At 41.3% G+C, this 13070-nt stretch overlaps 1 protein-coding gene across 2 annotated transcripts in view; it reads right to left on the bottom strand.

The window, feature by feature from the left end:
- SLC12A5 (solute carrier family 12 member 5) overlaps positions 1–13070 on the bottom strand; it is a 140644-nt gene that overhangs the window by 83294 nt on the left and 44280 nt on the right. For both annotated transcript variants that reach the window (XM_077459239.1, XM_077459240.1), the window contains exons 2-4: positions 12588–12667; positions 4990–5121; positions 254–400 (exon numbers count right to left, since the gene is read on the bottom strand). In XM_077459239.1, the coding sequence (XP_077315365.1) occupies positions 254–400; positions 4990–5121; positions 12588–12667 (359 nt within the window). The remainder of the gene's footprint in view (positions 1–253; positions 401–4989; positions 5122–12587; positions 12668–13070) is intronic.

Genomic DNA, 13070 nt, shown 5'->3' with positions numbered 1-13070 from the left:
GAGGAGGACCCACCATGGGAATTTATACAGAGTTCTTAATTATTAGATGAAAAACTGCCCAGTCTATAGCCACTGTTAATATGCCAAAAACAATCATCATAAAACATTGTGTCTTCTCAGTGTGGGTCTCCTACCTGATGTGTTCTGTCAAAGCGTCTTGAAATTAATGTTGCTATCTTAGACTACTCATTGTCTTTTCCTAAAAACCTGAGCTATTGTCCCTCCCCATCTATTTCTCTGGTCCCATACTCACGCAGGAACAGCACATGAGGACCATAAGGAATGACTCCAGAATACCACCAACTCCCACCACCCAAGTAAGACGAAGAAAGAGGATGACACCAAAAATATTTTGTAGGCAGGGAAGGTACACCCCCATGAAGGTTCCCATCCGTGGAGCCTGGAAGGATTGAAGAAAGAAAGAAAGAATGTAAGTAATTACATGCCAGATGTTTGTATCAGCAGGATTACCCTTAGCATTTTTCTGAAAAAAAATATATATATATATTTTATAGGATCAGAATAGTCAGATTGGTAAGGCCAGTTTGACAGGTGCTATGGAATCTCTCAGGTTTCAACATTATGACTAGTTATGATTACTTTGTAACATATTGCAAATAACGCAACAAGGTAGACATTTGGTTAATTAGCTGATTTTTTTTTTAGTAAATTCTTTATTTATAACAAAATAAATGATTCAATGGTATTTTAAATGCAAATGTTTATCAGAATTTCCAGTTTGGTACTCTGATATACATATACTGTATATATTGTAAGGGAGCAGGTTCAACTGGAGGTGGCAGTAGTAAACCATACACAAGACAGGGATACCCAGGAACAGTTCAAGCAGGTTTGTCCTTCACTTCTATTCAGCAATGCAACAAAAAAACAAGTTTTTCAATGTAGGAGGGATTTGTACAGCAAGTCTATAGCATCAAACAAAACATCTGCTAGTTCGAGCAACTAATAAACTCTGCTCGGTTTCTGACGAACCAGGTGCCCCTAATGGGTTCTCTAAAACAAACAGTGAGCACATCTACCCTTTTAGATTTCTGTCAACAGTCAGGATTTTCACACAGCAGCATGCCCCCATAGCAAAAAGAGCATGAGAGAGTCCTGAGCGAAACTCAGCTAATGTATATAAAAGACTGTGCATAGCTGAGACTAATAAAGTCTGGCTACCAGGTAGGATGTGAACCTAGGAACAAAAACTTTTTTCTATCCAAAGCTCAATACTGGCCTGGGGATGAAAGTGCTCAGTAGGCAGGTGGTTACAATTGAAAGTCTTGCAGAGCCCAACATGATCTCCAGTCCCTTTCATTGCTCCCTTTGTTCTGCAACATCCACTGTAATTAATAAATTATGAAGAATGATCTGTAATCAATTGGAACTGTTTGGCCAAAAGGTAATTCCTCAATGACTCTAGTTCCCACTTTATGGCTGGGCACTCCCCTTCAACTATTGAATAGTTCCTAACAGCAAGAGGTTCATTTCCAGCTGAAGTATGTTACTGGATGTTCTTCCCTAAAAATTTCTCGAGACAAGACTGCTCCTAGGCCATTATCTGTTTGTACCTGTATCTGTTTGTTCAGTCCAAAAAATGTTTGACTGAAGTTAGGGGTGGTTAATACTGGTTTCTTATGCAATACTGCCTCCAACTCTAGAATAGTCACAAAGTTAATCATATGCCGCGTACACACGGGCGGACTGTATGGCGTACTTAGTTCGTCATACAATCCGACGGACAGTCCGTCGTACTTTCGACTGAACGGACTTGACCACACACGGATGCACAAACAGTCCGTCGAAAGCTTGCGCGATGACGTGTACAGCACGTACGACGGGACTAGAAATAGGAAGTCCAATACACAGCAAAGCACCCTTCCGCCGTGTAAATCCTTTCTGGGCATGCACCATTCTTAGTCCGTCGAACTAGCATACTGACGAGCGGATTGTCCGCTGAAACCAAAGTACAACGGACAGAATTTCGAAAAATCCGAAATACTTAGTATGCCAGACTGCACGCTGAAAAAGTCCGCTAAAGCCCACACACGAGCGGACTGTCCGCTGAAATGTGTTTCGACGGACTAAGTACGCTATACAGTCCGCCCGTGTGTACGCGGCAATAGACCTCTGGTAGCATTCTACAATCACTAAAAAGGCTCTTGGCTATTCTTTTACACTGGCTTGGGCCAGCATTTAATTGCTTCATTCTCATCCATTGGAGGCTTCGTGAACTCCCACCTAATGCTGTATCCCAAATACCAGGCTTCTTCCAGGCCTATTGTTAATTGTTTTTGATTGGCTGTTAACCCAGGCTTATAAATGGAATCTAAAACTGCCTTCTGTAGATGGGAATCCCAGACCAAGTTTAAAAATGCCAACATCAACTAGAAAACAATTGGCAGCCACATGTCCCAGTCCTTGGCACAGCCAACACCTAATATGTCTCTCACAAAGAACATACTTATTTTGGGCTAGGAGGCCTCCATATATGGCAACTTAAGGAGCCTGTTAATTCCTTGCAAACCCAAGGATGATGTTTTACTTTTTCTAGGGTTTACCGACTTGGAAGGCAGATCCCAGAAATAGACCTTGGTAGCAGTATGTTGCTCCATAAGGGACACCAGTTCATTTACACTCTTGGAGTCTTTATGTCTACTGCACCACTGTATCTTAAGGGCTCTACTGTAACAGTCACAGACCATTTGCTCCACAATCTAAGCAGGGTTGGGCTCCCCTGTTTGCAACCACTTGTTTATAAAGTGGTACAAACCATACATCTGTGACCTTGCAGGCTTGCCAGGGCCATACCCCTATGTAAACACACTGTGCTTGGATAAATATGGTAACCCTGGTTAGGATTTCTCTTCTGAATTTGGGGATACTGGCATCCTGAGTTTTTAGGTCAAAGTAGGCTTTTTAAAGCTCCCCTATTAAAAAAGATTCTGGAACATGAACCCACTGCTCCTCAGGTATCTTCTCATGTTCTGAGGCTCTGAGGTAGGCTTCAAAATCATCCTCAATGAGACAATTTCTGTAAAGCACTCTCTACCAGCTGTTGAGGTGTAGATGCCATCATCTGCCTCTCCAACAGGACCTGTTTCTGCTTCTGTAGAGACCAGTGCACTTGCTGCTGTTGCCGAGTAGGATTCAGTCAGTTGTTGCATTTGTTGGGGGCGTCTAAGCAGTTCATCTTTTGCAGTAGTTGATTACTCTGCTGTTGGTTGGCTTTTGTCGATAAAAGCTGTTTAAAGAACTCCTCCATTTTATTCAACAAATGGTGGTATTGTTCATGCAGTAAATCTGCATGCATGTACATTCTGTGTAAATTTGGCAAAAACAAATGTCCTTAGAGGAAATAGGCAAATAAATGTAACTATTTAATTGGTTACAATAATTTGCTGATTCTCTAGCATTCTCTAAAATTGTTAAATTATATCTATTGCCACAAAGATGTATGTATTTCCAATGCCCCTCACCTACATCTAGTGGCCATAATGCAGTGTTTTACCACTGCTCATCATAAAAGAACAGTCATTCATTGGAGAAAAGCCAACAGAACATTTGTTTTTATCCCTGGAGAACGGAGGTACATGCAGATTCACTGGGTGAAACATTAGCTATATTCATAAATAGAACCCTAATTATCTGACTCTTTAAGGCGCTGCCTGTATCTGGGCAAAAAATTGTACTCAACTGGTAGTGAAAGCGGAGAGCCATGTTCACCCAGCAACAGTCCATGCAGGTTTCTCCTGCACTTTTAGTAATTAAGGCAGTAAACACACATGGTTTCAATGCAGGAGGGTTTTGTAGAGCAAGTCCATAGCATAAACAAAAAACAAAACATCCTCTTGTCCAAGCAGCTAACTAAACCCAGGTTAGTTCCCGACTAAGAGAGCAGCCCCCTGATGGGTTTCCCTGAAACTTTTTAACGCAATGTCAGCACTGAGTCTTTTAAAGCACTAGTGGGCCGCCAAAGTGGCGGGCTGCTGTCTGTTTTTGGGAACCCATTAGGAGATAACCTGTGTATTTAAATTTTTTTGCTGAGGATATTCACCGTCTCGTCTTGCCCTGGGGAGCACTGTCATTGAGACAGAAAGTGATGGGAAATCCAAATATGTAATGCCACCAGACTAGGAGGTGAGCAGATATCTTCCTATAGGCATAGCTGTTCCATTGACAGCTGCCTACAATGGGGTTTCCCCTTATTTTTGGAAGATTTCCTCTTACTTGCTGTTGTGCCAAAAAGTGAAAGCGAATGTTCCAGATGGGGCACAGGCAGCAAAAGATTTTAAAGGAAAAGTGCACTTTAAAACAAAGTGCACTTACCTTATTTCCCCTATTCCCTGACCTAATCTAATCCATTCTCCCCCTCCACAGGTGCCTACTTACCTCCATCCAATGGTCATGGCCCCTCTGTTTGTGTAAATCCAGAGCCGCAAGTCTTCACCGTCCTGGCAACACCTGAGCATTACAGCTCCGCAGAACCTATGGGACCTTCTCTGATTGTCTCCAACATTGGGACACAGCCCTTTAGAAGTCCATTGGGCAATGAATACTTGCATCGCTGGATGTAAATAAACTGCGGAACCATAGCTTTCAGATTGAAGTAAGTTTGCATCTGTGGAGGGTGGTGAAGGAGGAGGTGGAGGATGAGGAGGATGAGGGGGGGAGGGGGACGGTGTATTAGGTCAGATCAGGAGAAGGGGGTAACAAGGATAAATGCACTTTGTATTAAAATTAAAATGCACTTATTCTTTAATGTACTTTCTCCTTCCTATCTGATCTTTTTGGCAATGGTTATAATTAATTTTGCATTTGAAATTACATTTTGCCTATGAGAGCCCTATGTGTAAGATGAACTCTGAAGAACAGAATCTGGTTTATATTGGATTCAGAATTGATTTTCTGGAAATAGATATTCAGTATACAGTATATTATAGAATAACAGTAAGCATCTTTAGAAAGTAAAAAATGGAATCTCACCTGAATTGGCTTCTTCTTTGCCCCTTCATTGTTCTCAGCTTCTTCATGCTCCCGCACACCTTGCGTCAGATTGGTATAGTTGGCCAAACCGCTAAGAAGTGAGGAGACCATAGGACTTGTGTCCATTTCCTCCTGTAGTACGAGAGATCAAAGAAGAAGCGTAGGTTAGGTAAAGTTAAAAATGCATGAAAGTGTAAATATGCTGAAATCCTACAGAGCTGCTTATACACCATAGTGTCCTATAGTATATGGGGAGGCATTTGCAAGCTCACAAATATTCTACATTTGAGGGGACAGTCCCTCTTTGTAATCAAAACTCTAAAGGCTGAAAGTGGTTGTAAATCCTTTACAACCACTTTTCACTACAGGTAAGCCTATAATAAGGCTCGCCTCTACCTACCGTGGATATCTTCTAAACCTGCACAGTTTAGGAGATATCCCCTGTATCAGCATATGTCAACGTCATCCGCACATGCGCATTGAAGCAATGGTTCACTTGTGGCGTTGCTTCAGCTGATGTCCCGTTACCGGCAGCTCCCGCGTGCATGAGCAGGGGTGACACCATTGCGGCTCCTGCCAATAACAGCACTGGAGCCCGCGATACCCGGAAAAAACTCCGGGAGACATATCACCAGACAGAGCAGTGGGCTGGGACTGCTGCGGAGGCTTCGGTCAAAGGTGAGTATTTCATAATGAGCAAGTGTGCTATGCATACTAGCTCATTATGCCTTTGTCTTGCAGGGGTTTTTCTGTGGGCTTACAACCACTTTAAGTTTTTTTTTAACTTAATGCATTCTCTGCAGTAGGGTAAAAAAACCTTCCATGCTCAGCTCACCCTATCCCCACTAAATACTTACCTTAGTCTGATCTCAATTAAACGTCGTGCCCGAGAGCAGCGGTGCTTTCCTCTCTCAACAGCCTCCTATGGGGGCAATAAGAAGGAAGGAGGAGCTGAGATCACTGGCGGGGGTTTCCAGAAAAGGAGGTTTGGGGCAGATCTGTGCAAAACCATTTAACAAACTAGGTAAAGTATAATATGTTTGTTATTTTAAAAAAATATTAAATGTTTTAATTTTACAATCTCTTCAGTTCTTTCTGGTGCATGAAAAAGCTGTGTTTGTTGCCTGAATATTTTGCTATAAAAGGATTTTCCTATCCCCGACTAAGGCCGACCATACATGGGTAGGCTGAATGTACCAAGTTGAACGATCAATCAACTTGAGCATAACCAGTCTGCCAGATTCTCTTGCTATTATTGCAAGTGGCTGCTATAGCTGCTAGCAATAATCATTGTTTTCTCCCGGCGGGGATGGCTTCCCTGCCCCTACCCCCACCCACCGGGAGAAGTCTGCTGATTCTCCCGTCAACACTGTCTGTGTTGACAGGGAACTGCGCAACTTTCTTGTAATATATATATTTCTTTGTAATATATATGGCCTGCCTAAGTAAGTTGAAAGGTGTGCCCATCATCAAAGGGGTTTATTCTGTAGTAAGTTCTTCACTTTTTGCCTTAATACACTATTTTAGTTTGATGAATTAATTTAAAGAAAAGCTGACATAACAAAAATTCAGGGGAAGCAACTGCTGACCTGCTTCCGAAAATGCTACTTTCCTGGCTGTAACAAGATATAACAAGAAGGCAGTATGTGAAATCCTGACCTGCAATACTGTAGTTGTTCTGAGCTAGTGATTTAGAAAGAGCCAAATCCAAGCTGTAACTGTATATGAAAGAAGTGAGGAAGCAGCTATTGCCAAGAAGCCCCCATCAGCTTATCAAGAGGTAACAATAGCCATTGGCTAACTTGTGCAATCATCTATTCTCCTTAACAAGTGCCAGTCAGGAAGGGGAAAGCTTTCCATACAAATTAAATAGCTATGAGTTGCCTAAATAATATTTTAAATTATAACTAAGGGCAAAACTTGTATTTGAGTAAAGTGGTAAGGGGTTAGAACACCAGCGTGTTGGCTTTTTATAGCATAGGAGTTTGAATAAAATTGATTCTGGACTTTACAAATTTTGCTTTTACCGCTTCTTGCACACCTAGCCCCTACTTAAAGAGGAAGTAAACCCTGATGGGTTTACTACCTCTTTGTCTCCCTGCAAAGGTAAAGCATAATGGGCTACTATGCATCGCAAAGTAGCCCATTATGTGTCACTTACCTGACACAGGAGCCAGCAAAGTCACCGCTGTCCCCTGTAACACGAAGCGTCCATCTTCTTCCGGGTATCGCTGCTCCAGCCACTCGCAGCGATGGAGCAGCGATGACGTCACTCCCGCGCATGCGCACAAGAGCCACCACTAATGGCATACCGCCGTTAACAGCGGCCTGCTCATGGACCTACAGGTAAGCCTTAATCTAGGCTTACCTGTAGGTCAAAGTGGTCTGTAAGGGTTTACAACCACTTTAAAGTGGTTTTAAACCCTCACATATACCCGGCGAAGTGAACAGGCTCAGATGATACACAGAGATGAAACAAATCCTCCTATATCAGTTTACTTGTTTATCTGCAGTCTTCCCCTCTCTACACCTCTTAAAAAGGGCAGAAACGTGTTAAAAAATCTCTCTTCATCTGTCAGGATGGCAGAGGAGATGGGTGGAGGGACTGCAGTTACAGTGTGTGAGAGCTGATTGGAGGAAAGGACCCCCCTTTCACACAGCAGAAGAAGAACTGTGCTGTGAACAAGCGTACATATTCGCCAGCACACCATGGATCGTCAATTTTCGTCCAAAAGGTTTTAATGGAAAGGATCACATCACAAAGGAAGGTGCAACGTTTCGGAGCCACACAGGACCCCTTCATCAGGCATGTGATTTATCAATTGCCTGACGAAGGGGTCCTGCGCGGCTCCGAAACGTTGCACCTTCCTTTGTGATGTGATCCTTTCCATTAAAACCATTTGGACGAAAATTGCTGATCCATGGTGTGCTGGCGAATATGTACGCTTGTTTGATGTTTCCATGAACCAACTGCAGCACCCACCACTTTATGAGCCATAGATAACAGGAACGTGTGCGTTAGGAATATTGATCAGACTGTGCTGTGAACAGACAAGTCCTTTCTGATCTCTCCCTACCGATGTAAATTCACCTCATGTGTCGGAAAAGAGGTGACTCATGCTGATAACAGAGGAACAAAGCACCAGAGAGAAACAGCACTTAGAGCTTTGGAGAAAGATAAGTAAACGCTGCAGATATAGTTTGTTCAGATTCCATGACTGAGGTTTACAACTACTTTAAGCAAACAGCCAGCCTTCAGGCACCATTCCTGTGAGAGCCGAATGAGAAAAATCATTCCCTCTACACTGCTTAAAACCTAAGAACATTTACTGCTGTAAGAGATTCTGTGTCCCAAATCTTTCTTCTACATCCCGGGATTTTTTTTTTTAAAGTGTCTCTGTCCTATTGAGGAGATTCAACCTTTAATCACTAATGTCACTGGGAATCAAAGTAAGGATAAATCCACAATTTTGAGTTGCCACCAGAAGAGAAATAGAAGGAAAATCTTCCAGTGGGGACATTTGTTACCATGACAACTGTCTAGAAGGAGATTTCCCTCATTTTTGAAAGACATTCTCTCACCTCTCATTAAACGCATAGGACATGGATTGAAAGGGAATCTTTCTAATAAGACACAGATGGCAAAAAAAAAAAATCTGTCAGCTATTTTAACATTTTTCTACTCTGTCCAAAATGAAAAACAAACACCTTTTGTCTTTAAATATACAATGCCTTGAAAAAAGTATTCATACCCCTTGAAGTTTTCCACATCTTGTCATGTTACAACTAAAGACGTAAATGTATTTTATTGGGATTTTATGTGATACACCAACACAAAGTGGCACATAATTGTGAAATGGAAGGAAAATGATAAATGGTTTTTATTTTTTTTACAAATAAATTTATGAAAAGTGTGGTGTGCATTTGTATACAGCCCCCTTTACTCTGATACCCCTAACTAAAATCTAGTGGAAACAATTGCCTTCAGAAGTCACCTAATTATGAGATAGAGTCCCCCTGTGTGTAATTTAATCTCACTATAGATACAGCTGTTCTGTGAAGCCCTCAGAGGTTTGTTAGTGAACCTTATTAAACAAACAGCATCGTGAAGGTCAAGGAGCACACCAGACAGGTCAGGGATAAAGTTGTGAAGTTTAAAGCGTGGTTAGGTTATAAAAAAATATCCCAAGCTTTGAACATCTCATGTAGCACTGTTCAATCCATCAACCGAAAAAGGAAAGAGTATGGCACAACTGCAAACCTACCAAGACATGGACATCCACCTAACCTGACAGGCCAGGCAAGGAAATCATTAATCAGGGAAGAAGACAAAAGGCCCATTGTAACTCTAGAGGAGCTGCAGAGATCCACAGCTCAGGTGGGAGAATCTGTTCACAGGACATCTATTAGTCCTGCACTCCACAAATCTGGCCTTTATGGAAGAGTGGCAAGAAGAAAGACATTGTTGAAAAAAAGCCATAAGAAGTCCCATTTGCAGTTTGTGAAAAGCCATGTGGGGGTCACAGCAAACACGTGGAAGAAGGTGCTCTGGTCAGATGAGATCAAAATCTTACTTTTTGGCCTAAAAGCAAAATGCTATGTGTGTCAGAAAGCTAACACTGAACACACCATTTCCACTGTGAAACATGGTGGTGGCAGCATGATGTTGTGGGGATGCTTTTCTTCAGGAGGGACAGGGAAGTTGACTGGAGCCAAATACCTGGCAATCTTAGAAGAAAACCTGTTAGAGTCTGTAAAAGACTTGAGACTGGGGCACAGGTTCACCTTCCAGCAGGACAATGACCCTAAACATACAGCCAGAGCTACAATGGAATGGTTTAGATCAAAGCACATTTATGTGTTAGAATGGGCCAATCAAAGTCCAGACCTAAAGCCAATTGAGAATCTGTGGCAAGACTTAAAAATTGCTGTTCACAGATGCTCTCCATCCAATCTGAGAGAGCTTGAGCTATTTTGCAAAGAAGAATGGACAAAAATGTTCACTCTCTAGATGTGCAAAGCTGGTAGAGACATACCTAAAAAGACTTGCAGCTGTAATTGCAGTGAAAGGTGATTCAACAAAGTATTGACTCAGGGGGGCTGAATACAAATGCACGCCACACTGTTCAGATGTTTATTTGTAAAAAAAATGTGAAACCAATTTATCATTTTCCTTCCACTTCACAATTATGTGCCACTTTGTGTTGGTCTATCAAATAAAATCTCAATAAATTACATTCACGTTTTTGGTTGTAACATGACAACATGTGGAAAATTGCAAGGGGTATGAATACTTTTTCAAGGCACTGTACTTTCACCCCCAAAAAATGGCATACATTGCAGCTTGCCAGCTGTTAAATGTGGTGGCTGCTTTACCTTTTTTTTTTTTAGACTAAGAACATTTTCAGCAAGCACAGAAATTATTTGTCACTTCCTATGAATTGAAATCACAAACAATTATAAATAAGCCATCTTTTGTAAACTACTGTACAAATTCTTCCACCCCCATGTGATGTAGATAAAGAGAGAAAGATATGTTGGTGATCCAAACCAGGAGATCAGCCTGGAGTGACAACCATGGTTCCCTTCAGATTTAGTGGGGTTGTGAGTCTAGCCACCAAGGGACCAAAAGTGTGTTATCTGCAGTATAAGCAGGTAAAAAAAACCTGAACAAAGGAAACAAATGCAGACACCACATCATAGGACGGGTTAGCTTCAATATATTACATATTATTACATTCATATTAATAAATATTATTACATATTAATTGGATTTAGATACATTCAAAAAATATTTTCAATGATTTCCACTCTTGAATTGTTATCATAGTGCAACCTAGAATTAAATATTTGATCATTATTATTTATTTGTATTCCCTTCCAGGCAAATAGTCCAACTGAGTGTCAGACTAGAAGGCTCCCATAGAGGCTGTGGCATCTCCTGCCTGAGCTATTTCTTTTACAAAAGCCATTTGTTACACATTCATATACCAATTGTGCTGTTAGAGTTAAATTAAATAAAGCAAAAAGCTTTATTAATTGACAGTTGATTTCCTCTAACAACTTGGAAGGAGTATTAGTTATAACCTCCAAACTTAGGAAGGAGATAGGACAACCTGTGTGGCTGCTTAAACTGGCCATACATGTATTAAAATTTGGCCATTTCAGCAGGAAATGGGCGAATTCTGGTCCGCATATGGCCATTACCATTCATGATCAACTTCTCATGAATGGGACTGCTGCAAAAATTCAAGTTTGATCAGCACTGCAGCCAATAGGCTGCAGCGCTGCTCTGTGTATTCTAACAGCGGGGTGGCAGGGGAGTCTCCCCTCCCCTGTCGTATTTTGACACCAAATGTGTGGATGTGGGAATCGGTTCAGTCTAATTTGTATTCTGGCTGGAGGAGAATACGAGTCAATAAGAGGATACAGCTATGCCTGAGATGTGAGGCACCAGGAGTATGATAACCATTTAAGTAGAGTTACAGACAGCAATAAGAACTTGACAGAGGACGTAACCCCCTGCCACCAAAAGAAAACGTTTTAACTGGCGTTGGGTTTTAAAAACCCTTGTTGCACGTACACTTATATTGGAGCACCTCCTGCCACTAACTTCCACTCCTAATGATATACTCACCCGCCCTGATCCAATGTGATATTTCTAACCAATTACTGGTCACATGTCTTTCAGGCTGGGCCCACCCATGCACCCTGCAATCCTATTCATTTGTATAGTCTTCTGAATACAAGTTTCTACTTGGGAGTTCAGAGGAGTAAATGGACTTACAGAGCACATGAGAAGGCCCTGTTGAGATTGGGGACAGTTGACCATAAGGCTGGATTCATACCTATGCATTTTTAGCGCTTTTTGCATTTTTCAGATTTGCACAACAGAACGTGTTCCATAGGAAACCATGATAAATGGACTGTAGTGCAAATCTGCAAAATGCAAAAAGCGCTAAAACTGCATAGGTGTGAATCCAGCCTAAGACTGGGAGGGGGTTCTGGGGGTACTCTGATATAAGGCCTGGTTCACACCTATGCATTTTTAGTGCATTTTCAGTTTTGCAAAAACACACTACAGTCCTTTTAAAAAGGTTCCTATGGGTCACATTCACATCTGTACATTTTATGGAAAGGGTCAGGGGCCAGCAGGTTGTTTTGGGTTCCATAGACTTCAATGGATCAAAAATGTGTATTGAAAAATGCAAAATGCACCTGGAATATGCACCAACTACAACCTGCATAGGTGTGAATCAGGTCTAAGTGTATGCACCAAGATGCAGTTTAATACTTTTAATTGCAAAAATAAAAACACTTGGTTAAATGAATATAAACCAATACACACCATTCTTTATTATTATGGTATATATTTTTTAATAATATAATAATAATAGCAATAATAATGAATAACTATAGCTTCATTAGTACTGTCATGCTATCTTTCATGACCTACGCACAACCATTATCTGTGTATGCACCGTGGTCTTTAATAAGGAATAAAACAAGCAATAAAATATCATCTTCCATTGCTCTAGTTTAAAAAGTCAAGATTTAATTGTTGCTGTTGATTGCTATTACTGTTGATTGCTTCTTACCTCAAACAAAGCCATGTTTTTGCCTGTATCAATCTCCGAACTGTTGATAAATGGGGAACTTTCCTTGGGATTTCCATCTCCTGCAAAAAAAAAGATGCATCATCATTCATTTTGATCCTATTTAGAGAGAAGCAAAAATGCTAATGAGAAGCACTCTGTGGCTTGATATCCCCAGGAGCTATGTGTTTGCACATAGTCCATCTCTACATCCTGCTGATTAACAGCAGAGCTCATGTATGAGCATGAGTAAAGCTCTTATTGCATCGTGGGAGCTGAATATGTGAGAAGCAGAAGAGAAAATCTGAAATGTACACAATTGTCAGGGCTGATTTATACTGCTTACCCCCTGGGCCAGATCGCAGGTCATAGCCAAGAGTGTAACTATGGCCATTACAGACTGTGTGATACCTACTATTAGGCCACAGAAGCACAAGGGACACAGAGCTGTTAAACACAACACAGTGGTTTATGCACTTAGCAATA

The sequence above is a fragment of the Lithobates pipiens genome, unplaced genomic scaffold (genome assembly GCF_037356315.1).
Source record: "Lithobates pipiens isolate NorthernLeopardFrog02 unplaced genomic scaffold, aLitPip1_a1.2 Scaffold_28, whole genome shotgun sequence".
Lineage (NCBI taxonomy): Eukaryota > Metazoa > Chordata > Amphibia > Anura > Ranidae > Lithobates > Lithobates pipiens.
Note: the sequence above shows the minus strand (reverse complement) of the source record. Positions and strands in the feature narration are given on the sequence as shown.